Source organism: Empidonax traillii, unplaced genomic scaffold, assembly GCF_003031625.1.
Source record: "Empidonax traillii isolate 1590-97213 ecotype Southwest subspecies unplaced genomic scaffold, ASM303162v1 scaffold1217:size511469, whole genome shotgun sequence".
Classification (NCBI taxonomy): Eukaryota; Metazoa; Chordata; class Aves; order Passeriformes; family Tyrannidae; genus Empidonax; species Empidonax traillii.
Genome location: NW_020956410.1, coordinates 234,641 through 258,839, shown reverse-complemented (window position 1 = coordinate 258,839; position 24,199 = coordinate 234,641). Strand labels below are relative to the sequence as shown.

Genomic DNA, 24,199 nt, shown 5'->3' with positions numbered 1-24,199 from the left:
GCCTATCCAGAGGGCTGAAAGAGGTGGGAGTCCTAAGAAGCTGGGAAGAGCAGCCCCCACATCCCGGTTCCTGGCAGTTCATGCACATTAACTCTAAGGAAAACATGTAATGCCCAGCCTGTGTATCGTGCAGGTTGTTAGAGGAATAACATGACATTGAGGGCTCTACCCTACTGCCTGACTTAGTTGACATAAGGTAATGGATATGGAGGGGAGGAGCTGAGCAGCAGCCTGGTTGCATAAGCCTTTTTTTTCCAAAGGAAACTGGCTGGTGTGATGTGGAGATATAATAAACTTATATTGTAGTGCACGACCACAAGAGGGATCAGACCACTTGAATTTTCACTTTTGTGTTTTTGATTCTGCGTTCTTTTGTGTAGCCTGGTGATGGGTGCTCCACATAGAGGGGTTTTAATTGTTGGACTTAAAGATAATATTAGAAATGTAGTTGAATAGTGGGCTTGTGTCTAATTTTTCTGTCACAGGTCTGTTTCCTGGCTTCAGTCTCTGCAGTAAAATTAAGACTGCATTACTGCATGACTTTGATAGATAGTTCTACATTCCTGCTTGCACAAAACGTTATCTCTTACTGTTTGCTCGGTAAGGCTTCATTACCAGTGCTCGTGATGTCTTTTTAAGTGAATATTTTAAACAGATGACTGTGCCTTTGAGTTCAGAACCAGTACAGAGTCTGTGTTTTATATGAGCTTGATCATTCCAACCTCATTTCTCTCTGCTGATTCCTCTCTTCTGGAACATCAGTTGTATAATTGACAAACGCATACGAGACAAATGCTCATCTGAAAGAAATCATTCCTTGAATATAATGGACCACAGTCCCTTTCTCTTACACCTAATTAGTCCAACATTTTATTTTAAAATTAATTTGTTTTTTAGGGAGAGTAGAAAGTTGCAAAGTTGCTTGAAGGAGAATCGCCCCAACTTACTTTTCTGTGTCCTTCCTTCACAAATATAGAAGCAGCTCTATCATTGAAAATTTAATGAAGCTTTCATCAATATAATGCTGTGCCTCTGCATTCTCTGAAACATATTCATATTTAATGAGCTTCTAATTCTAATTTCAGGTAAGAGGAACAAGTGAATATAATCATAAATCTGATTTGTTTGTGAACAGCGTGTCCCACGTCATTTACAATTCCTGAAGTCGTCACTGATGACTTTTTACTGCTTTTAGTAGTTTGGTAAAAATGTTTTGTTTCAGAATTTTTTTTTTTTTTTTTAAATAAAAATCAGCCTCAGGAAACAGAAGCAATGACCTTAAAGCAACAAGGTGGTTGTCCTAGTGTCGTATTTGAGTACTGATGTGGAGTTTTTTTTGGGTTTTTTGGTTTGTGTTGGTTTTTTTTACTAAGCCTAAGGTTAGTTGCTTAGTTAAAAGTACAATAGTGGGAAAATATTTTGCATGTGTGTGGGAGCTGGTAATACTGAAAAAATATACAATTGTGGATAATTAATTACAGAAGATGGAAATAGTCTAGGAATAACTGTGAAAATGTCCTACTGCCCTCTGGACAGCCTCAAACTGAAGATTTCTATGAAGCATCCAATAATGTTGCACTGCTGGGCTCAGCTGGGAGAAGCAACCAGGCTTGTTTGGCTTTTCCTTACTGGGAGTGAATCATAATGCTGAAAAGATGGTATTGTTTACCAAATTTTATGCGATAACAGCACCTGTGAGTACTTTTACATTTTCAATTAGGAAAAGAAAACATTAACACTGAAACATTGTTTTGATCATGTGAAAAAACTTTATTGTTCTATCTGCTTTATTTAATTTACGGCCCTTTTATTGTTTCTCATAATCATAATTGACACTTATCCATAAATATTTAATTTGTGTTTTGGAGGTTAATTGCAGAAAAAGGCCGCATATAATGTCATGCTATTGAATATAGCAACATAAAATTTAATAAGCAGAAACATTCTCTACTACACATAGTATTGCCTTTGTTATTATACAAAGGGTAATGCGGAGAGTGGTATTCACTCCACCCCCTTTCATGGCAGTATGCAATTTTCTGTTTCATCTATTAAGGTTTTTGAAAAGAAATTTTAATTTAGTACCAGGAGAAAGCTGCATTTGCATGGCACATGTATCCTGATTGCTTTTGACAGTTCTTATTTTCTTGCTTTAATTTAGTTGGAGCGTTACACTGGCAGGGCTGATCAGGATGTTTTCCCACATGTTTTTTTAATCCAGCTTCTTGTGCTCATTTTACCAGCTTTGCCAAGGAAAACATCATGCCGAACGTATTATATGGATATTTTTAACTGTTTCAGGTGTGTGAAGCAGCCCCACAATTTTATTCAGTCTTTAGCAGGACTTAACACTTGACCTTGGTGGTCTCCTCTTGGAGCAGACCGGGAGAAGGTGTCGGACTGGCACCTCCTGGGAGCGGCAGCTCTGGAGCAGGTTCCTTGGCACTGCCAGCATGGAGCACTCCAGGTGCCACAAACACAGGCTTGGGTGGACGCCCTGAGACCACAAACAGCGAGGATGGGGCAGGGAGAAGCACCTTTTTGTCCTCTCAGTCAGCTTTGCCCGGCTCCCTGTGAGCCCTTGCCCAGGGGAAGGAAGCTGCGGGGAAAGCAGCGCAGTCTGCGGTCCCTGCGGCACCCCGGCTTGTAATCCCTGCTCCCGATGGTTCCCGCTCCCTAGTGCGTGTCACTGCAAGAACACTACTTTTTTACCTTCTCAATTCTTCCCTGCCAGAGACCCTTTCCTTATTAGAGGAGATCTGGTGTGGACGAGTGAATCTGACACCTCCCAAAGTAGGAAAGCGAACGTTTGCTGTGCGGCTCCATTGTAGGGATCTCATCCTGGGCAATGTCAGCTCTGTGTCAGTGACAGACACTTCCACTGCGGACTGATTTGTGTATTTACTGAATTTATGATGGCTAATTAAAAAAATCCAATTCTCCAATTATAATTCTTGTTTCCTGGCCATTTGGGATGCAGAGCTGTACAACAGAGGAACGGATTAAAAGAGCTCTGTTAACAAGACTGTTGTTTCAAAAGGCTGGCTCAGTTCATCAGGGGCTTGAGTGCCAGTGTAGCCCCACTCATGCCAGTAACCCATAGAAATAGAGAGACTCTCCATGTGATGATTATTTTTGGGATCAAACCCGTATGATTTATTTTCACTGCTTAAAAAATGTACATCAGTTTTTCTGACAGTCAATTTTCTGTTAAATAGTTTACTTAACAGAGACAAACAGTTTATTTAAGATAAGTTGATAGCAGTAGACTTGGAGTTTGTCCTAATGCAGTCAGTTTTCATATTTGGTTTGGACTATTTACAGTAGAAGCTGAAGGTGAATGAGATGAGGGAGAGGTGTAGGTTTGTGTTGGGCCCCCCTTTAACTATTACCAGTTCAAAGGTCTGAAATATCTGTTCCTCATCTTTCCCTGAGTGATATCAGAGCTTTTACTTGCCAGTCTTTAGCACTGACCTCTTTTGACTAAGGGTGGCAATAAATATACCAGTCAAGTTTCATTTCATGATGAGAGCACTTTTTTTGGTGCAAGTTTGGAGTGACTGCATTAATAAAACTCTGTTTATTTTCCTTTCCTAATATCTGCAGATTTTTTTTTTCAGATTCGCTAAGGATAATTTGAGTGTTTTTATCTGAAATCTGTTGAGGAATGTGTGAATTGCACATAAAAACTACATTTCAAGTTTTGTTTTGGTGTTTAGCACCCAGAAATCAGAAAATACTAAAATAAGGACTCCTTGTTGAGTCTTAGTGTGATTCCTTTGTATATGTGGTAGAGTACTGAAATGGATGTAGAACAGTATTTTTTTATCTTGCAGGACCTGTTTTAGGCCATAATCAGAGAATATTTTAATCAATTATTTTTTGGATGTATCAAGCATATGTAATGAATAAGAGAATCATTGATTTCTTCCTTTTCTATAGCAGTCTGGATATAAAACTTTTTATGCCTATGTATTTCTCCTGTGATATATGTCACTTACTGATGAGAAAAATTATCATGCTTTTGCAGGGATCTCTACATTTTTAAATGCACTATAAGGGGAATGTAGAACTTCTTTTCCATCCACCCTTCGTCCTCAAACACACAACCTGCTTCCACAGCAAACAAAACCAGCCTTTTCAGAGCCTCATAATGAAAAATGTTGAACTTGGATTGTGCCAATTGTATCTATAGATAGATGTTGGGCATTCCAGAAAAGGATATTTGATTTAGTTAAGGTAATTATACTCTAGCTTCGCTCTGCAGTACAGTTATAGAGTTTTTAAGAGTTTTATTTTATCATGGATTCATAGAATGTTTAGGGATTGTAACGGGCCATAAAGATCATCACCCCCCCTGCCATGTGCAGGTACATCTCCCACTAGACCAGGTTGCTCAAGGCCTTAAATTTTGTGTTACAGTATTTGGCTCGTAGACAACTGGTGATTTGTACAACTTGGTGTCTGGGCAGGTAATTCACTGGATGATCCCAGTGCTACTGAGCAAGACTGAAAACTTGAAGCTTTGGTCCAGGGGAAAGGAAGCTTGGGTTCAAAGAGAGTTTCAAAAGCAGTGGGGTTATTAGGGACATGCTTTTTTACCCCCCCACACTTCGATTAGTTGTTCTGCTTGCTTTGTTATCCATCCTCACACACAGTTGTGTCGTGTGGGCACACCTGAGGGGCAGGATGCCGAGACGCCGGTGCAGGCACAGGGAGGAGATGGGGATACACAGCAGCAACGAGGTCTTTTTGCCACCAGGCAAAACCTGTCATGCAACTGCCCCTCTGTGTGATTTCTGGGACACTTTGGCAGCCCTATGCCCCCACGTGCAGGCTTTGTGCATTTTTAGGCTGAATTAGAGCAGAAGAGTTTGTGCTTTGCCGAGTGTCTATGGTCGTGCCCTTTCAGTGGTATTGTTGTTGCTTGTGCTCAGAACGTTGTGACTCTTCCCACACTCAGCTTCTGGCACAAATGAGCTGTGTGACTGGCCGTGCTAGTGTAAAATATTTTTATGCTTTGTGTGTGATCAGACGCCGCTGGTCATGCCTTTTATGTATAAAGGCAACAGGAAGAGAAGTGGTGTGGTTAAGGGAAAGAATAAAAATTAGTGGCTGCGGGTGTGTGTTGACTTTCGCCTGAGTCTCCATGGTTACTCCAAGCTAATTGAAATCCAGGTGTTCCCTGTGTCACATGCCTGTGCCATCCTTGTGTTTCAACCCTTTTTCTTGGCACTTGGAACCATTTCAGGAAGGTGGAAGGTGATCAATTTTAGGGGTTTAATTATCAGCTCCTTGTGCTACTCTAGAGGTGGCAGGGCTTGAATGTGGGGTGGGAAACTATGGCAGCCCAGATCTAAAAGTAGGATAAGCTGCTGTAGGACTAGACTTGCATTAGTATTAGCTGTATTTGATGCCATTAAAAATAAAGACATAAATCTGTATCAGGTACCTGTATGAGTCTTTGTTGATAACTTCAGTGCTGTACCAGGATGGTGCAGTCCTGGTAACATTCCTACATAAAGGGGTAGGTGTGTGTCACCCATGCAGAAAAAACTTTGATCTCAGATGATCCCACGCAATCTCCCCAGTACATGCTGTGGGAGTCAAGATGTTTGTTCTAGTTGACAGCCTGAGCTTGCAGAGGCTCTATTTGTCTTTTGCTCAAACACTGTATAGCTTGGATTTGGATTTAGCTTAAACAAATTCCAAGGAACTGCCTCTTCATGTTATGTAAAGTTTGTTCCTGAAAATAAAAGGATCACTTGTGGATTACTGAAAGTGTTGCAATTTGGAAAGAGCTGTGCTGGGGAGGAGTCAGCTTTCTTCTTGGAGTGGGGAGCGTTTTCAGATCTCATCTCATTCAGACCTTCTCATGGTCCTTTCAAAGCTTATGCAGGGGGATTTGGTTTACAGTGGATTTCTAAAACTGTCATCAGTGTGCATGAAAAGCTGGCACAAGAGATTACTCAGGAGGGTGCTCAATATGGTCCTTGATAAGAGTAATGGGTTTTGTGTGGCTTATTTTTCTTCTCTAAATAAGTGAAAGTGAAGATAATACAAAGCAAAAGTTGTTTGAAGGGCAACAGGAATGACAGTGAAGCAAGTTTGATCTTTGCATCACAACTGTTACCACCAAGCTGCTTTTTCTCTCTATATATATTTTTTAATTTATTTTTTAGCACTGTTTACACTGGTAGGAGCCAGAAGACGTTTCATGAGTCCCAACTTAGAGTTCTCTGCAGGGAGGGGAAAAATCCTTGAATGAGAGGTAGTCTAGAAAGTAAGTGGATTTGAGCAGGGAAGGTGAAGATACAGTGGCAACAGGAAAAGCACAATTTCTTCCTGAGTTAGTTGATACAGAGTGTATTGTGCTGAAATGCTTGCTCAGTTTCATGGATTAGTTTTCAGTGGAGCTGCAGGATGGGATGGGGAATAACACTGGAGTTAGAGCTTCATGGAGCGCAGGTTTAAGTATTTGTGGCTGTTTTTCTTTCTCCCTCCTCGTGGAGCAGAACAGGTGAGCTGGTGTTTGTGCACAATCAGAGGGATCACGATGCAAATCATCTTTGTCCCCTGGCTTGGGAAGCCATCCCACAATTTCGTTTGTGGTGCAGGTGGAGAGAAGGACAGGGAAAGTCGTGCTCCCGTCAGCCTCCTGAAAGTACTTTGTGTCCCCGAGCGCTAAACTTGGGGTCTTTTCAAAGCGTAATAGATGCTGTACAGGTGAGTCAGCCTTTTGTGCTAAGGGCCAGGTGCTTGACTTGTTTTCAAGCTGGCATGCTAGGACACACTGGCATTCATCACATTTGTAAACACTCCTCAAAGCTGAGGAAGGCTTTTGTCTTGTAACCGGTTTTCCGTAATGCTCTGGGAGTGACTGGCTTGACGCATTTTCCCCAGGTGGCATCAGCAGCCTGTGAAACACAGAGGAAGCATTTCTGCTCTGTGACCTTTACAGCAAGGTGATCTTCAGGGAGGACAACCAGCAGCGAGTGTGTCTCTGTATTTTTGGTACTTTGCCCAAATATGTACACCTTTGACTCCAGAACAGGGAGTGAAAGACTCCATGTCTTGGATCAGCCCTTTGGGCAATGCAGTTTTGTCCTTGCTTTTCTGCCTCATGTCTGTTTGATGGTTGACAAGTCACTGCTGAAGAGCATGAAGAAATACTTTTTGTTTTTAGTGGTGGAAAGGTTGTTGCTGGTATTGGGAGTGAAACAGAGCAGGGTTGTGGTCTGTTGTGCTGAGTTTTATGTCAAGTTTAGGCTCTTGCTTTTCTGGAAGAGTGTTCAGGTTTCCCTTTAATAATCTATTACTCCTCATAGCCTTTGTTTCTGAACAAAGACTGGAGAGTATTTGTTTGCAGCGAATAACAAGTAAAAAGGAGTTCCTGGTGAGTTTTCCACAATTTTTGGTGTGAGTGTGGCCTCACTGCTAGGGCTGCTTGCAGAGGGGAATGTTGGGCAGTCCTGGATCCACACTGCGTTGCTAGGGAAAGCAAAAACTCCAGTTACATGGGAATTATCCAGCACATGTAGTAAGTGTTTTCTCAAGTCTGTATCTGTCTTTTTTTTCTTTTCTCCCTTCTGTGTTCTGAGGTTTTTCTGTTTGCTTTCAGTAGGCCATTGTCTTGAGAGGCTTGGTCTTGCAAACAGTAATGAACAGAGTTTTTATTTACCTGTGATACCTGTGGGACTGTTCAAATAAGTATATGGAGCTGAACCCAAAACCTCCTTGAAGACCACCAAATATTGTGGTTTTGTTTCCATTCCTTCCTTGAGACCTCAGTTCCCAGAGGACCGTGAAGCCGGGTCAGCTCTCCCCGTAGAAATGGGCTGAAGGATTAGGCCACTTTTTTTTTTTAATAGTAAAAAAGACCTGAATATATTCACATTTTGACATGTTACGTCTTAGAACGTACAAGCTGTGAGCTGTTGTTAAGCCACATATTTTTAGCTAACTTGTGATGAAGTATTGAGTGTTAACATGCCTGTTAAACTGGTATGTTGGGGGTGAGAAAAGTGACTTAATTGTACATCGTCAAAACCAAAGAACCTCTTTTGGCCTGGCCATTTAATGGACCATTGAGCTTCACTTGAATCTGGTTTTGCTGAAAGCTGCTGAGCAGAAATCACACGGGTTTGTCTTTCAGTGTTCACTGCTGTGTAGGTGGGGTACGAGGCAGGTGCTGGTGACAGTTTGAACTGTCTGACGCCGTTCCCAGAGTGACAATTGCTGCAGAACCAAAACATGCCATTATCTTATTAGTGCATTCACATCTTCATGCAATTAAACCATATTATATTTAAGCTGCCTCCACTGTACACGTTCTCACAGTTTTAGCAGTTTATAATTTAAAGCCTGTGAGAATTTGACTGAGATTGACTTCCACCTGTACAGCCTGGGTAGGAGTTGGGTGTCATTGTGTCTGTGTGGTTAAGGGCAGCTGCCCTGAGAAGTGAGAGTATTGTCAAGGCCTTCAGCAACCAGATAAGAGGGACTGACCAGCAGAAAATATCCCTTTGTGGGAGAGAGTGTCTGTCTTTCTTCCATGAAAGCACTTTCAGATAAAAGGTGAAAATTGATCATCTTGCTACTCGGTTGCGTTAAATTTACATAACAGCAATGAAATTCCCTTCCAGTGTTTAATGACGCTGATTTCTGCAGAAAAAAAACCCAGCATTTCACAGGTGCCTCAGTTCTATCATTGGAAAGTTTTGCAGACAAGTACTTGTCAGTTCTGGAAACTATAATATATATTGCTGTTAAGGTGTTATTTTGGGGTGGAGTACTGAGTAAGCATATATGTCTTAGAACCATCTGAGTCATGTATTCTATTTTTTAATACAAAATGGTTTTGAAGACTCAGCATGCTGATGTGGTGGAGATACAGCACTAAGCATAAAGAGACAGGGAAAGGTGTCTTAAAAGGAGGAGAATGAAGGGAGGATCTTATGTACATCCTTAGGATCACTGAATTAATTTACACATTTATTTATTTCTGATGAGCCGGTCAACTCTTGTTTGCAAGCAAATTAAGGTAGGGTGATGGTTCCAGTTTTGGGTCTGACATCCCTCCTGCCCCAGAACTTGCTGAGGGAAGGGAATAGTGGCAGGACAGCAGGTAATGGCTGTGCTTCACCAGTACACACAGGGAGGTGTTTCTGTGTTGGGTTCAGTCATCTTGGGAACTCAGCCTGATCGTCCTGATTTCCATTACCAACCATAGCATGTTTTTTTTACCGGGGAATTTTGTTAAACTGGTTAACTTTGTACGTTGGATTCAGGTCGTGATGCAGTGGGTGTCGCAAAACTCGTTTTACAGGGTTTTCCAAGGAAAACACTCAATATGGTGTTTTGTGCCCTGGGTAGGCTGGTAGGCTGTAAATGGCTTTTTCAGATGAGCTGCAGTTGCTTTTCAGATACTTGTGTTGCACAATGGTACCATGAGTCATGAACCACAGGCTGTGTCTGTAACTGGATTCTTTTCAGGGTTTAATTGTTGAGTGCAACAGCCAGGGTGCAGACTTCAATAGCTACAGAAGACTCATCCTTTCTTTATCTTTGGCTACCTCTGTTTTATTTTTGATCAGTACACTTGGCTTATGTCCTTTGTGTAAATTAGGCAAGGTGATCAACTTCTCTATTGCATCCTTAATGTTTCTTGGAAAAAATGCTGTTAAACACCTTACATGTCTGCCCAAAATGTTGCATGGGGTTTTAGGGGGTAGAAGCATCTTGGATTGCACTTCAGATAAAAGTTGGAAAGTTAAGAGAGTGTCTGAAGTTCATGGGAGTCTGAGAGCTTTAGATAACTTTAAAAAATTATATTATAAATGGCAGGAGTAGATTTATATGAAGTAGACTACTTGCTAACCATAGGTATTGGTGGTGAGTCGAAATTGTCTGTGTAACAGTCATGGTCCTCAACTTGAACATAACCACCTCCCCAAATGTGTGCCACAGCACTGAGCTTTCAAGCCAGAAAAATTTAGGTTTCATATCAACATGGAATCATAGAATGGTTTGGGTTGGAAGGGACCTTAAAGATGATCTCACTCCACTCCCGGTGCTGTGGGAAGGGATACCTTTCCATTCACCAGGTTGTTCCAAGCCCCACCCAACCTGGCCTTGAAATTCCACACAACTGTTCTGAAAAGCCTCGATGAAAGGAGCCTTGTTTGCCCAGGTTATCCCTGTTGGGCATCAAGGACAGTTTGTGCATTAAGCTTGCAGGATTGAGCCCAATAATTCATAGTAATACACAATTCCGTAAAATGATGAGAATATTTTAGTCTGGGATCTCCTTAGAGATTCATTTTTGCACACATAGAGCTTACTTTGGCCAAGAAGGTTAAAGGTGGTCTGTGCATCTCCGAAATGTCAGTAATTGGAGGGGTCATTCTCTTCTGAAAAGCTAATCCTTTGGTTTTTTGAGTTTCTTCACTGAATCTCCCAATCTGTTGGTCATCATGGAATTTGCTAGTGGCCATTGCTCTGTGGGAGGGTCTGCAGAGTCAAAAAATCGCGTGTAAAAAAAAATGTGTTGATTTTTATATTTTGAGTGAGCGGTCGTGGAAAAATCCTTCTTCTCATTATTGTATATGAGCTTTATCATTTGAGTTAGACTGGGAGCATGTAAAAGAACATTGCAAGTCTGTGTTCAAAGGCTTTTGATCTTCCCAGAGTTGTGTGCTGGAGGGTGTGCTCTCCTGATTTGTTTTAATTTGACTGCTTTAGTGGCACTAGATAATATCAAGCGGTTACTGCGTGTGATTTATACGGAGAAGGAAAACGCTGTTCACTGTTTCTCAGGCCAGGAACAATGTTCTTTACACATGGCCTTAAACACAGTTGTGAGCCTAAATAAATGCTGCTTTGGAGTACGTGCACAGATTCCCTGTAATTATGGAGCAGTGTGGTGTTTATGGGAGAAGCTGGAGCATTGTTGAGTGTTCCTCAGCTGATATTTAGGTGAAACAGATCGGCTCAAATACTGTCTGGAACCGATCACCTGGATCTTGGGACTGGATTTCCATTTCCTTGCTTGTTTTCAGTGGTTCTTTACTTGATCAGTGAGAGTAGTGGGCTGTGGTGCCTCTGACTGTGGATAATGGTGGATTTTGGTTGTCTGCTGAAGTAGTGATTGGAAATGGAGAACTTTTTGTAGTCAACATTATACAGATACAGGAATGAACAAAAATGTTCTGCATAACGATGGGTCTGCTTAGACCAGTCCCACGGATGGTGGCAGGTGGGGTTTGTGCTGAAACAGGCATCCAAAAATACTTCTTCCCAGCTATTTCCACGCACAAGTGACGAGCAAACAGCAAATCTGTGCTCTGAGTTTGGCATTTATACACGGGAGGAGCTTCACATAATGACAAACAGATTTGGGGATGTTTTTCTGACTTCAAATCATTTGACAACAATTTGGTCCTGATCGGTTCACCAGTGTGGGGAGGCGGCTGTGTGTCATCTTCCCTCCTGTCCCAGAATGTGCATCCACTGCTGAGTAACTACACTTGTGTGTTCTGCTCGGTGTGGTTTGTGGCAGAACGTGTACTGATATAAATACTAACAAAAATTTAATGTATTTTGTTAAAATGTAAGGTTTTTTTTGCTTTTGTCTCTTTGATCCTCCATTAATACAAGTTTTCTCACTTCTTGCTCCCTCTGTGCAACTGATTCTCCTCACTGCCTCGCCTACTAACAAATACTAAAAGAATGAATACAAATCACAAATTTTCATCATGATAAAGTTCTTCAAAATCTGCTGGAACTTTGAGAGAACGGTTTGTGTTACGCCTCTGGTATGGTGAGTAATATGTTTGCTCACTTAGCCTTTTGTGTTTGATAACCTGTGAAACTGCCTCCAGCTTCCCTGGAATAGGGCCGGGCTTTTATTCCCTACTGTCTGTAGGAAATGATTGAGATGCCAGCATAGCTGTTGAAGGTCTGACACATCCTCCTTATTTTTTGTTAAATATCTAAAAGTAGTTGCAGTGAATATGACTTTACCATTTAGCTTCCAAAAGTTTGTGTGACTTTCACCAGTTCGTTTAAGGTACTGAAATAGCAACTGCCATTTATTTTTAAACTTGAGGAAAAAGCATTTTTTAAAAAAATGATTAAATTTACAATGCAAAAAAAAAGTTCCCTACAAGGCTTTTAGTAGGTCAGGATCTCTGCCACCCTTGAAAAGGAAATTGCAGTCTGACCTGCTCCGTGGCCCGTGTGGGATGGGGGAGGGAGGTTTTGGTTTGTTTTTACGTCTATTTTTTTTTTAATAAACACACTTGTTTTTTGACATTTTGTTTCACTGGCCACGTGTTGTATATTGTAGGATATTTCAAGACATCCCTGAAATATTTATCATGCTGTGTCCCACCAAGAATGTAATCTTAAGGTCTCCGCTGTTTATGAAGCACAGTCTATATTTTATCTCCTGCTGAGAAAAGATGTGATAATGGTTGTTTAGGGATTATGTGAAAATGAAGTGAGGAATGACCCTTAAAAATTGGTAGGAAGTGGGAGATTCCCAGATGAGACTCAGGAGGTGGGGGAACTGATTGAAGTGCTACTGTTGGGCTTTTCTAATGAATATCTCCTTTGCAGTTGTACCGGTGAAAATTAAGATTGGTGAGGTAAAGAAGCATTTAAAGAAAATGCGGTTAAAATCTGTTGGGTACAGAAACTGAAACTACAGCTGCAATTCGAGGAATTTGTAACTCCTGGATGTGTTAGTGCTGCAGTTTCAGAGAATGCAGACACGGAGCCTGAGAAGGTGCCTGTGCTGCCAAAGAACATTAATGGATCAAAAGTGCTGGCTCTGGGAAGTGATAGGACACACACGAGGCACAAGTTAGCTCAGCCACTCCTAAATGAGTGATCCATTTCAACAGGAGATGCTTCACTTGGTTTTGGGTTTGTTCTTTACCTGTCCTTTAACTTTTTTAGGTTAAAAAAACCAAGTAGATTTGTCAGAGCATTTCTTTTTAACATAAACTTGCCTAGGCTTATTTCTTGGAGGATTAAGTCTGTATTTGGATGAAAGAAGGCAATAAAATGTTATTAAGTTTCGTCTTTTCTTTGTTTTTCTTTCTTCTGATGAGATTTTCTGCAACCTAATGTTCAGAATAATTTAGGCTGCTCTGTAAGGTATTTAAGGACTCCATAGAGATCATTCTTCCTTCTCTGACATCCAGCTATTCAAACTGTAATAGTAAAGGCAACAGAGATTTAGCAAGTAATTTTAAATGGTGCTTTAGGGCAGGAAATAAATAATGCCCCAATCAATTGAAATTCCAGTAGGGAATTGGGATATGATGTAAAATTACCTACATTAGTCTGGGAAACCAGCGTGCTCTCAACACCAAAAATGCTACTGAGTCCTTAGTATTCAAAGGCTACTGGTGCTTTTGGTCTGTCTGACTGAAAAGGCAGCAGTTTGTTCCCTTAGGCTGGATTGGACTGATGAGGAGGTGGGAATGACGATTTGTTGAGTCATGACCACAGCCTTTAGCTGCAGAAAGGACTTTTTACGCACTGGTAGAATATATCTCCATACTAAATTGCATGTTTTGTCTGAAACAAGACAAGCTGAGGACGCTTATTCTGGAGTTTTCTTCTGTGCTGTTGTGTCAGCTATTAAAGACAACCGGAACGGTGTGATCTTACTTTCTTTTTCCACAACGCAAAAAAAATTGATCCAAGTGAACCAAGTTTGGATCTCAGAAATATATGTTTTATGGTGTGTGCCAGATAAGATGAATTAATTGGGGTTTGATAAAAGAATATGAAACTGTGTAGTTTGTGAAGACTGCCTTAGACTGATGGCAGAGTGGTTTCTGTCATGAGCAGAGGGAGCAGATGCTAGAACATCTGTGCTGTGCTTGTCATCCTTTAAATTTTTTTTTCAGTATTCAAAGATGCATGTAATATTAGCTTTTTTTTCCTCCTTTTTTATTTTTCTTCCTAGACTCTTTTTGTCTTAATGCTTCAGTCAGTAGAGAAGGTAACCAGGACCATGGCTAAGACTGGAGGCACCTTCTCCATTATCAGATCTAGTTACCTGTTGAATGCAATCAGGTCATCAGATCCTCCCTGTGATCCTATAGAACTTTTAAAAATTAATTACTGTTAATTTTTTTAAAACTAATTTTTGTCCTGTTACTTCTGTTGGTTCTGCTTCCAGACTCCCACTATGGTGACTGATGAGAAATACAGTTTCCAGTGTGAATTTTTGCTTTATTGGTTGGACTTGTTTTAGTTTAAATAGTTTTTTCTGCTGTTTCTCTTGAAAAGCCAGTCTTCCAAATCTTGTGATCATCTAGTTGCTCGTTTGTGCGTTTGTAGGATGAGCTCATCTGTTTGGAGAGTGAGTGACCAGAACTGCAAATGTCACTTCAGGTGAAATTTCACATCCTGCTGGTAACTCTTTCTGACAACGGCGGCTTTTCTGATGTGTCCTTGGGTTGTCTTCATGACTGCACCTCATGGCAGAGGCACCACGAGGTGCTATTTAATTGGTGTAGAAGTGTCTCTTCCCCTGGGTTGTGCTCTTTAAATGATGAGCTCCCACGGTGACTTTGTGACTTGTTTCGAATGCGTGAGTTTTCGTTCAGTTGTGTTGCCTTCTGTTTCTATCCTGGAAGGACTTGGCTGTAAAATAATCTTTTGTGTTTTGTTTAAAGTATTCTGAAATAATTTGTGCTGTTCTTTTGGTTCTCTTATTTTTAGCAGTCCTGAAAAATACTACTCATATCTGTCTACTACCCCACCTGTCATTGCATTCCTTGTGTTCTAACTGGGCTTCCACTCACCTGTTTAGAGGTGTGTTGTTCAAGCAACTTGTAGGGTTACCCTGAAATAATGATCAACACTTCCTGTTCTCTCTCCTTATACTTTTGGATCAAGCTAAAGTAGCTGAGTATGTCACAAAAGCTTTGTAAGAGGGAAGGGAAGGAGAAAAGTTAATAAACAGCAAAGGGTGCTGTTGACCCAGAGATTGGGAAGAGGAACAAGCAGCTTTTTATGCCCTCCCACCCAGTGGCTATCCCTTGGATCTCAGTTCAGGGATCTTGTTCAGACTGTGACCTGCCTGTGTGGTGAACCCAATGGGAAAGTTTGCCTGGCTGAAAAATAACCCAAGAAGTAACCCAAAGAATAACTGTGTGGCTGCACAAATGTTGTTCTGGCCTGTGGGAGAGGACAGCAGGGCAAGGACAATGCACAGCAGTGCCAAGGCAGGTTATAGCAGCTCCTCTGGCATTGGTGCTGACTTAACATGTGGGGATACAGTTTTGGGTACAGTTTGGGTACAGTTCCTAGGCTGCATCTATAAACTCAAGGTTGTTGGGACTTCTGCTGCTCATCAACGGGAGCTGGTGTCTGAACCTTTGAGTTCGATCACTGGTTTCTGACAAATTAGGTAAAACCAGTTGATTTTATTGTGTCGTAGGCCAAGATTTATGCAGGAGCTCCCACTGTGTCATGGCAACTTGTTCTTTCAGTCTTTTCTAGCCAAGCAAGTTCAGTGATAGAGAGGACATCACTTCATGACATTTTGCTTTTTTGGCGCTGACAGGGGTTTCAGAGCTGTCCAGGACATGGATGATGCAGTGACTGCCCCAGTAGGCTGTTCCTTTCAGTCGTTTTTAATTGTGTGTACATACACCCCCACTGTGTCTGTGTTTGAATAGCTTAAGGAAACTGGACTGTGTACTTTCTATGCTTTCAGTGAAACACAAGCCTGTGCTCTTGGCAGGAATTTGGCTTGGTTCCTCCCAAAAGCCATGAGAGATGAGCCAACATATGCAGATCATTCAACAGGTACGTTTGCGAGAGACGGGTCAAGATTTTGATTTTTGAGAGAGTTTTAAACCTTTGCGTGTGTCCCACTGGGACCCCAAACCACTGTTGTTTTTATGGAAAACCTTGGTCATATGCCTGGTTCTCTTACAGATGTGTCTTATCAACTTTATCTTCTTACTTTCTGAGATTAGGAATGAAATATGGGAGTGTCTCGTGACAAGCCCTCAGTAATGTGGTCAGGATATCCCATCATGCCACAAATACCTTGTAGTGTTTTTCCCCTTTTACCATATAGCTGCGTTTCCTTGTCTTGTTCCCACGTGCTGTTCCCACTGTAAATGCATTGAGAGTACAGGACAGAAGGTGAAAGCCTTCTTTTGGATCAAGTAAAAGTTTTTTTCGTGACTCTTTTGGGTCCCCAAAGCGTTCATTTTCCATTGTCTGTGTTTGATTTTTTTTTTTTTTCCCAGTGTGTGATTTCTTGTGTGTGCAGGTGTTTGGTGTAACTGAGTCAGGGAATGCTTAGAGCACTTCAGCAGTAAGACCTGTCAGCCCTCATAGGACTTTCTCACGGGGCAACACATGGATACAGAAGGAGAAGGGAGCAACGTGTCTCTGGTGGAGTTCCGTGTGAGATCTCAAACTTGTTAACCATAAGTATGTTTGTCTTGAGACAATGGGCAACGTTGAGCCGGATCATGTCTCAAAAAGCGCAGTTTCTGCGATTTAGACAGATGGGAAATTTCGTAATTGCCTCCTGAGTTCAGGTGCGCTGTGGGCAGCTGCTGATCCTCATAGCTACCCAAGCTGGTGTTTGCTGAGAACTTGCAGAGTTCTCATTCAAGGAGAATGAAGCATAATAGAAGGGTTATTGACACAGTTGAATTATTATTTTAGTGCATGTGTTTGCCCAGTAGAACATAATGGGTTTGGAGTAGTTGTTCTGGTACATTGGGTAAATTCTAGGTCGGTTTTGGTGTGCCTGATCATTGTGAAAGCACTTATTTCTCAATGCCACACAGCTGCTCTTGAAGTGTCAGGTACTGGCCTGTTGTTTGGCCAAACTGACATAATGGTGCTGGTAAGACATGTTTTTATGGTTGTGTCCTTAATTGACTAGGCAGTGGTATCTCATAAATACTCACCTTTATTTAAATACCTGTAGAAATATTTTGTCTATACTGTCCAGAGTTAATACCATAAAAGGTTTAATTTTCTTTTTCAAGTTGAAACAAAAGACTCATCTGTACTGGATAAATGTGAGTTAAGTTTCAGCTTGCTTCAAACCCTCTTGTCAGGTCCAAACCACTTGAAATGGTTTTGTAGTGAGATGTTGAAACACAATGGGTGGTGGAAATATTTCTGTTTGTTATTAATTGAATCAGTATGTCTTTTTTATTTTTCCTTAAAATGCCAGTCAGTCAAGGCTGTAGTTCAACCACTACCTGGTCTGCTTTCTCTCTGGTGAGTGCAGCTGAGATGAACGGGTCTGTAGAGCAGTGTATGTACATGGGTGTTTGGAAAATAGGGTTAACTGTGGCTGCCTCCTAAATTTTTGAGATGTCTGGGCTCGTTTAACCTCCTCCTTTCTGCAATAGGGAGCAGAACTCGTCTGACAGAAGGAAAATGAAGCAGAAGTGTGCGCATGCATCCTTTTCCCAAAAGATATAAATAGTCTAAAAGGGAGACTGTGTGCTCAGCAGCTTGGCAGATGACGCTGGGAATTGACATAACGCAGATATAAGGAGAGTACTGGACTCTCTTTTTGGTTTTGCTTTGTTGCTTAAAGGAGGGGGTTTCAGATCAACTCTCTGGAGTCTTGATACTTCTGAAAAAAAATGAAATGTTAGCGAAGTAATCTCTGAGATTTTGTGTTGCAGTGCGTGTGATTGTGGGCTGAAGAGAAGGGAGCTGCAGACAACTGCAGATAGCCTATCAGCAGTGTTTTAAACCCCAAAATTCGTATCTACTGAGTGATAGTTTTGATTTCTGCCAGAAAGCTGAGATGTGTGTTGTTGCCATAATGAGCTGTAGTCTCTATGTGGCACATGAGCTGCTTGTGAGACCTCTTGGTTTGCTAGTTGAAGACAAGACCCACTGTGGGGTTTTCGGCCAGGTGAGGTTTTGAGAGCGTTCTGGAGGTGTCTCCTTACAAGGCGAGAACAGCAAGATCCCCATGGGTAGGACTTCACAGAATCTAAACAGGGACCAGGGCAAGAGTACTTGGTATCACCTCCCAACTCCCTCTTGTATTTGGCAGTTAGAGAAGAGATGGCCCAAAACACATAGCCAGCAGCTTCTGCAAGTGCTTGCATAAGGATTTACAAATTCCTGAGGCTGAGGTGTGAAAAGGAAAAGACTTACTTTTGTCCCTAACTCTGCGCTCACATGGGAGCTCCTGATCTCGTAAGCTTCTTTATTCTGATGCTCTTGGAAGCACTTGATGTCACTGCAGTCACTCATCTTTCTCTTCCCTCTGCTTTTGATTCCTAAGCTGTAACATGGAAGAAAATTGCTTTTGCTCAGTTCTTCTGGATTTTTTGAATCACAGGGATCATCATGGCTGCAGACTCCAGGAAGAACCTGCCTTCTAGGCTGTGCCTCCTTGTCCATCAGCCCAGAAAATAAACCTGCACTGGCCAACTGCAAATAGTTGATGAGCTCTTGGCTACGTAGCAGAAACCACTGTGGGTTATGAGGATTTGTTAAATGTACTGAAGGTTGTGAAATAAACAGGTTTGGCAGCTGCTCCCTCCAAATTGGGCCTTTCTTGTCTCAGTTCAAGAATCTCTGTAGGAGAACATGAAATTGTCTTAACCCAACCTAAGCAAAAAGCCTGGGAATGTTTCTAGAAGCATCTTCAATTTAAAAATCTAGATGTCATTCTGTAGACTTTCTCATGTGTGTGTTTTCTGTTGGTTTTTGATGTTCCCTCACCATAAATCAAGTCATTCCATTTCTGTAAGTAAATTTATTTCCCTCTGACATCAGAACTGAGGAACAAGTGAAAACACACCGTTTTTGCTGATTCTTTCCACTCCACTTGTTTGTGGTTCGGGTCTTGGCTATATATTGAAGACTATTATTATTTTTTAATCTAAGCTGGTTTTTCCATAGGGGAGAGGATTATTTGTTTTGTGAGTTACTTAACAGAAACCTCTTGGTTATAAAAGCTGAAGACAGAGGGACTTAGAGATTCTAAATATTTGATACTGTTTAATGAGTATATCTACTAAAAACAGGCTTTGTAAAGAAGGGTAGTAATTCATTCTGTAATATTCCTGGTCAACAGCAAAAACCATAAAGTTTTTTTTTTGTCCTGAAATGATTAATGGCTGCATATCTAAAGCCCTGCAAATTTTTGTAATGCTCAGCAGAATCTACAATTTTATAAGAGAATATATTGTACTCTGCTGCTTGTGAAAATAGCTCTTCCTCTATTCTGTTTAGTTTGCTCCCTTGCCAGCCAAGCTAGAAAAGGGAGCAGCACCATCGAGCTATGCGAATTTTGTGAGCCATTTTCGTCTGTTCAGTGTCCCAGAGGTTTGATTCCTTATCTGCCATCATCCCTTCACGAAGGGAATGTTTGGGGAGTGCAGGATTGGGCACAAATCTTGTGACTTTTGAAGACACGCTGTCCAAAACAAACACTTAGTTCCAGTAAGTGTAATTTAGTTGATAAATATCTTAACAGTTTTCTGGAGGGGAACCTCTGCTTGTTTACCAAAAGCATTGTTAGTGCAGTCCTGGTCCTGAAGTCCATGAACGTTGACATGAGGGCATGCAGTGCTGTTTGTGCACTGATGGTGCCAAACCATCTAGATACTTTATTGTTTGCTTTCCTCAAAGATGTGGTGTTGTTCTGGACTGCTTAGAGACCGAGCCTTTTGTTTATTATTTCATGGGATGAAGGGGAAGAACAAGACAGATCAAACCAGTGTCCATGGAAATGAGAATGAGCATACTGATATTTATTATCCTGGTGTTGAAGACTTTGTTGGTCCTGGAGGTGTTGTGATGGCTTTTGTTGGTGGCATTACTAGTAGTCTTCCCTGTCTCTGTGCATGTGTAACTCCTTGGATGTTTTCTATTGATATCTTCATCCTGATTACCCATTCTCCAGGATACAAACTCAAATCCAAAAGGTAATGAAATGACTTAGTGTATGAAGTAGAACACAGATTGCAGGGACTGTGCATCCTTGGTGTGAAGAGGAGAATCAGCAACATCACACATTGTTTTAGATCTCATGTGAAGCTTTTGTCTTCAGACATACTCAGTATTGAACCAATATACAGACCTGATTTTTAAGCATCAGCATTTGTTGTGCGTATGAAAAATTGCCAATTTAAGGCTTCTAATTTAGAAAAAACTTGTGGCCATCTGTTTTGGCCCTGATTTGAAGGTGAATTAATCAAGTGTTTTGGTGTTTGACTCATTTGGGAAAAGCACATGTTGGACAATGAAAAATGCCCTGGAAGATGTCCTGCTTCCACAGTCAGCTGTCTTTACACTAAGGCCTATCTGGAAGAGTTGGACTTGCAAAGAAAGGACCTCCCAAACTGCTGTGGTCTGTGTGCCCTGAGGAGTCTGTAATACCAGTTGTGGTGCTGGGCTGCCCCTCTGCTGCCCAGGATGTCTGGCTGTTTGAGTTGGGTACCTTTGGTGAAGTCACAGAAATTGCTGCATATCTTTAATAAAAAAATAAACCACGGGAAAAAAAAATATCATGCTGTATTTTTAAATTTTACAATGCAAGATAAATTTTTTTCCAGTCACATTTTGAAATCTTTATTTCAAGACATGAAATAATTCATTAAACCCACCTTTGCCTTCCTGGTGTTGGCCTGTGCTCTGACTTTCGTGGTCTGCAGCGAAACCAAAAGGAACTCTGGGATTCGGGAAATGGCTTTTTTCCTTCCTCAAGGATCAGATGGAAATGTGTGACCAAACGTTGCCATCGCTGGCAGAGTGGCTGCGGTTTGTGGGGGCAAGAATGAACAGCCCGGAAGGAAGCTTGGGATCTAACTGTGTGTATTAAAGCTATCCGGAGATGGAGAGGAGGCAGGATATGGACAGAGTCCAGGTCTGCCCTTGACTTGTCCCACATAGCCCCCTTTGAGTTCAGAAGGAGTTATCTACAAATAAATATAAGGGTGGATATGCGTGAGTGAGCGAGAATGTGATCACCTGATGTGGGATTCCCATAGTGAGGTGTTGACTCATCTTTTCGTGTATGGAAAGCTATTTTCCAGCCCTAGAAACAGTGGTTTCAGTTTGGGAAGGCATTGAAACACTTGTATGAAGTGCTTTTCCAAGAAGGGATTGTTTCCATAGTCAAGTCCTGTGTAAACTTGAAATGTTGATTTAGAGAAGGGGGGAGTGAAGTAATTTCAGGGGCTACTGTCAGTGTTTAATATCCTGCACATGGAGCCCCTGTTCTGTTGGTCCTTAGGCAATACCATGACAAAAAACCAGTACAGACACCTGCACTTGGATGCACCTGCCTGGTTCTGTAGCTTTACACTCCTTTTTCTGTAATGCAGGAAAGAGGAGGTGTGGGGGGTTTTCTGTGCAGTGGCTGCTGCGTTGAGAGAGACACATGAACAGCACGAGCTGCCAAAATGAAGGAGACAGTGAAACTGTCCTTATGTTGGGCCCTTGCATGCACGGACAGGCTGGGGGAGGAAGGAGAAAAACCCTTTGCCTGCCTTGCCTGCTTTAGTATTACTTCTTCTGTAGTGGGAACCTAAATTGTTTTCTTTATATTCATTATACTAATTTTTTGTTATTCTCTTGAGCCTCTTGTCCCAGCAACGCATGAATTTCAGGCCTAGTGTGCTAAAAAAATTTGATCTTTCCTTTCCCAGATAACTCGTGTTTATAAATACACTTTGTTTTCTGACTAAAGGAATTCTGGAGCAGGAAAATGCCCCACTAAATTCAAGGTCTGCTCCTTAACATTGGCAGCTGCTGCGCAAGATGCATTTTGAAGCTGAAAATGAAAGTTCTCCTTGTGTTAACAACAACAAAAAAATGCTCTTTTTTTTTTTTTTTTTTTTTTTTTTTTTAATTCTGAGATACAATTGTGTTTGTTTTGCACTTTCTAATCTTGAAAACAGAAGCTGGGTAAAACTGGTTGGCTCTCCTCAGCTCTGCCTCTGCAGGGACTGGAACCAGTTTAGCTGGGGGTAGGTCAGCAGAGTGAAAGTTTTGTTTAGGATCCTTCGCAACTGTGTCAGTGTTTCTCTTAACTTGTTTAGCTTTTGTGCTGGGTTTATGAAGGTACAACACAACTTAGCCCTTAATGTACAACTGTTTTGGCTTCATTATAGCAAAACTATAAATAGGCACTCCTTTGCCTCCCCAGCAGTAGGAAATGACTGCAGCAGGTGTTGTCCTCTGCTAGAAATTTGCACGTTATTACTACCCAATTTTTTTAAAATTGGCTTCCTTGTTGTTTGTTCTTCCTTTATTAAATGCCAACTGACTGGTCCTCAAGCGTCACTTTAAAATAGGAAGTCTTCGTTAAGACAAAAGAAATAAAAGCAGAAGGATATTTTTGCTTTACTTCTGTGCAACCTCCGTGTCAAGTTTATTTTATGTGCAATTTTAAAAGTATTACCAGAAGGCACAGGAAAGCTGCTGGTTGCTGCCTGAAATGGTTTTTTGGTTCTTTTAGCTTTACCTGACTGGAGTATAGCTGAGGTTTGTTATAGCAGTTCCTCTGTGGTAAACGCTTGGAAGGCTGTGGGCGAGGTTTATGTCCGTGCTTGTGCTGAATTGTCCCTTGCTCTGTGGCACCAGGAGAACAAACGGGGCTTTTCGTGCAGCAAAGGTGCTGCTTTAGAGCAAGTGAGGATATTGCAGCGCGGCCCATTCAGAATGGGTTTGATGGTGTCAATAAACAAACTTCCCCTCGACACAGATCCCACCGTTGTTCGGATTAACTTTGGGTCCCAGCAGAGAGGCCGAGTTGTTTGGGCAGGGGGAGAATAAATGTGTTTGTGCTGCTGAGATTGTTCCCGTTCGGCCGCGGTGCAGAGCCCTGGCCTCCCGCCACGCTTGGGTGCTGCAGGAACGGTGAAATCCAGGGGAGGTGCAGGGTCCAAACAGCAAACAAGGGGGGCAATCCTGTGTCTCATCCCCGTTTAACACCTGTCTGCCCTCACACCCCTTCCTTTCCCCTGCAGATGCGAGAGCTGCGTGGAGCTGCTGTTTGTGAGAGGGGCCGGGAACTGCCACGAGTGCGACACCCCCCTGAGGAAGAGTAACTTCAGGGTGCAGCTCTTCGAGGATCCTGCTGTCGACAAGGAAGTGGAAATTCGGAAGAAAGTGCTGAAAATGTGAGTGTGACTAGTTTGAAGAGCAGAAGGTGGAAGTATTTCAGGGATCACGATTTTAAGAAATTGACTTTTCCAGTAGTACAGAGGAGATTTTTTTTTTTTTTCCCTAAAGTCACAAACCATAACACTTGACTCCATTTATCATGGAGGGATTTCAGAGAATCTGATTTTATGCAACAACTGAGGACTTAATTCTCAATTTAGCCTTGAGGGATTCCTGCTTAGCATTAGAAAACATTGGGTGTTTCTATCTGGCCTCCTTTGGCAAAGACTTGCCTCCTAAATGGAGATGATTAGATGTTGAGGAGTACAACTGCTTTCCCTTTGAGAGGGTGAACATGGGAGTAGGGCAAGAAACAGGACCTTGATTGTTTTGTTCCCTGGGGACCTGTTCTGAGAGTTGAAGGCTGGTGCCCTTAAAAATCAAAATGGACAAAAGAGAGTTCACATTGTTTTTTAACTTCATGCAGCAGTTGTTAGTGGAAATGGTTCCTTACAAGCCTGGTGTTACTAGCCTGTCATGCAGGTTTGAAAGCTCTTGGAATTGAGATAAATGAGGTCTGAAATTGCATCTCCCTCCTTGTGGCCAAGAAACAGCATTTTATAAGGAAAATAAGGGAGCCAGTTGGTGTTTGATAGAAGAGGGTCTGGTGAAATGTAACAAACCCAGAGAGAGAGTTGTGCGTGCAAAAATGAAAGTACAGGTAAATTGTAAGCTTGGCAGCCTTTATTTGAGACTTAGTACAGTACTGAATAAATCATGATGTTGCTGAGATGTGGGGAAACTGTGTTGCTGAATACCAAGATGCTGATGTGGAAAGCAGTAATAATTTTGATGTTGGATTTTAAAGTCTACTAAAGTTAACAGAAGTCAAACTGGAATGAAGTCAACTGAGTTGACTAAACATGGAATGAAGTTTAGTTAGAAGAGAAAACATTGGAAAATACTTGGCCCACTTCAGTTTGCCAGATTAGTTTTTGGGAGGCAGGAAAAAATGCCTCCAAATTGGAATTTTGCCTGAGTTCTGGGAATT

General features: G+C 41.7%; 1 protein-coding gene across 2 annotated transcripts in view; it reads left to right on the top strand.

Annotated features, from left to right (window-relative positions):
• Window positions 1-24,199, top strand: part of MNAT1 (MNAT1, CDK activating kinase assembly factor) — a 122,079-nt gene that overhangs the window by 12,547 nt on the left and 85,333 nt on the right. For both annotated transcript variants that reach the window (XM_027905884.1, XM_027905885.1), the window contains exon 2: window positions 23,013-23,165. In XM_027905884.1, coding sequence (XP_027761685.1) covers window positions 23,013-23,165 — 153 coding nt within the window. The remainder of the gene's footprint in view (window positions 1-23,012; window positions 23,166-24,199) is intronic.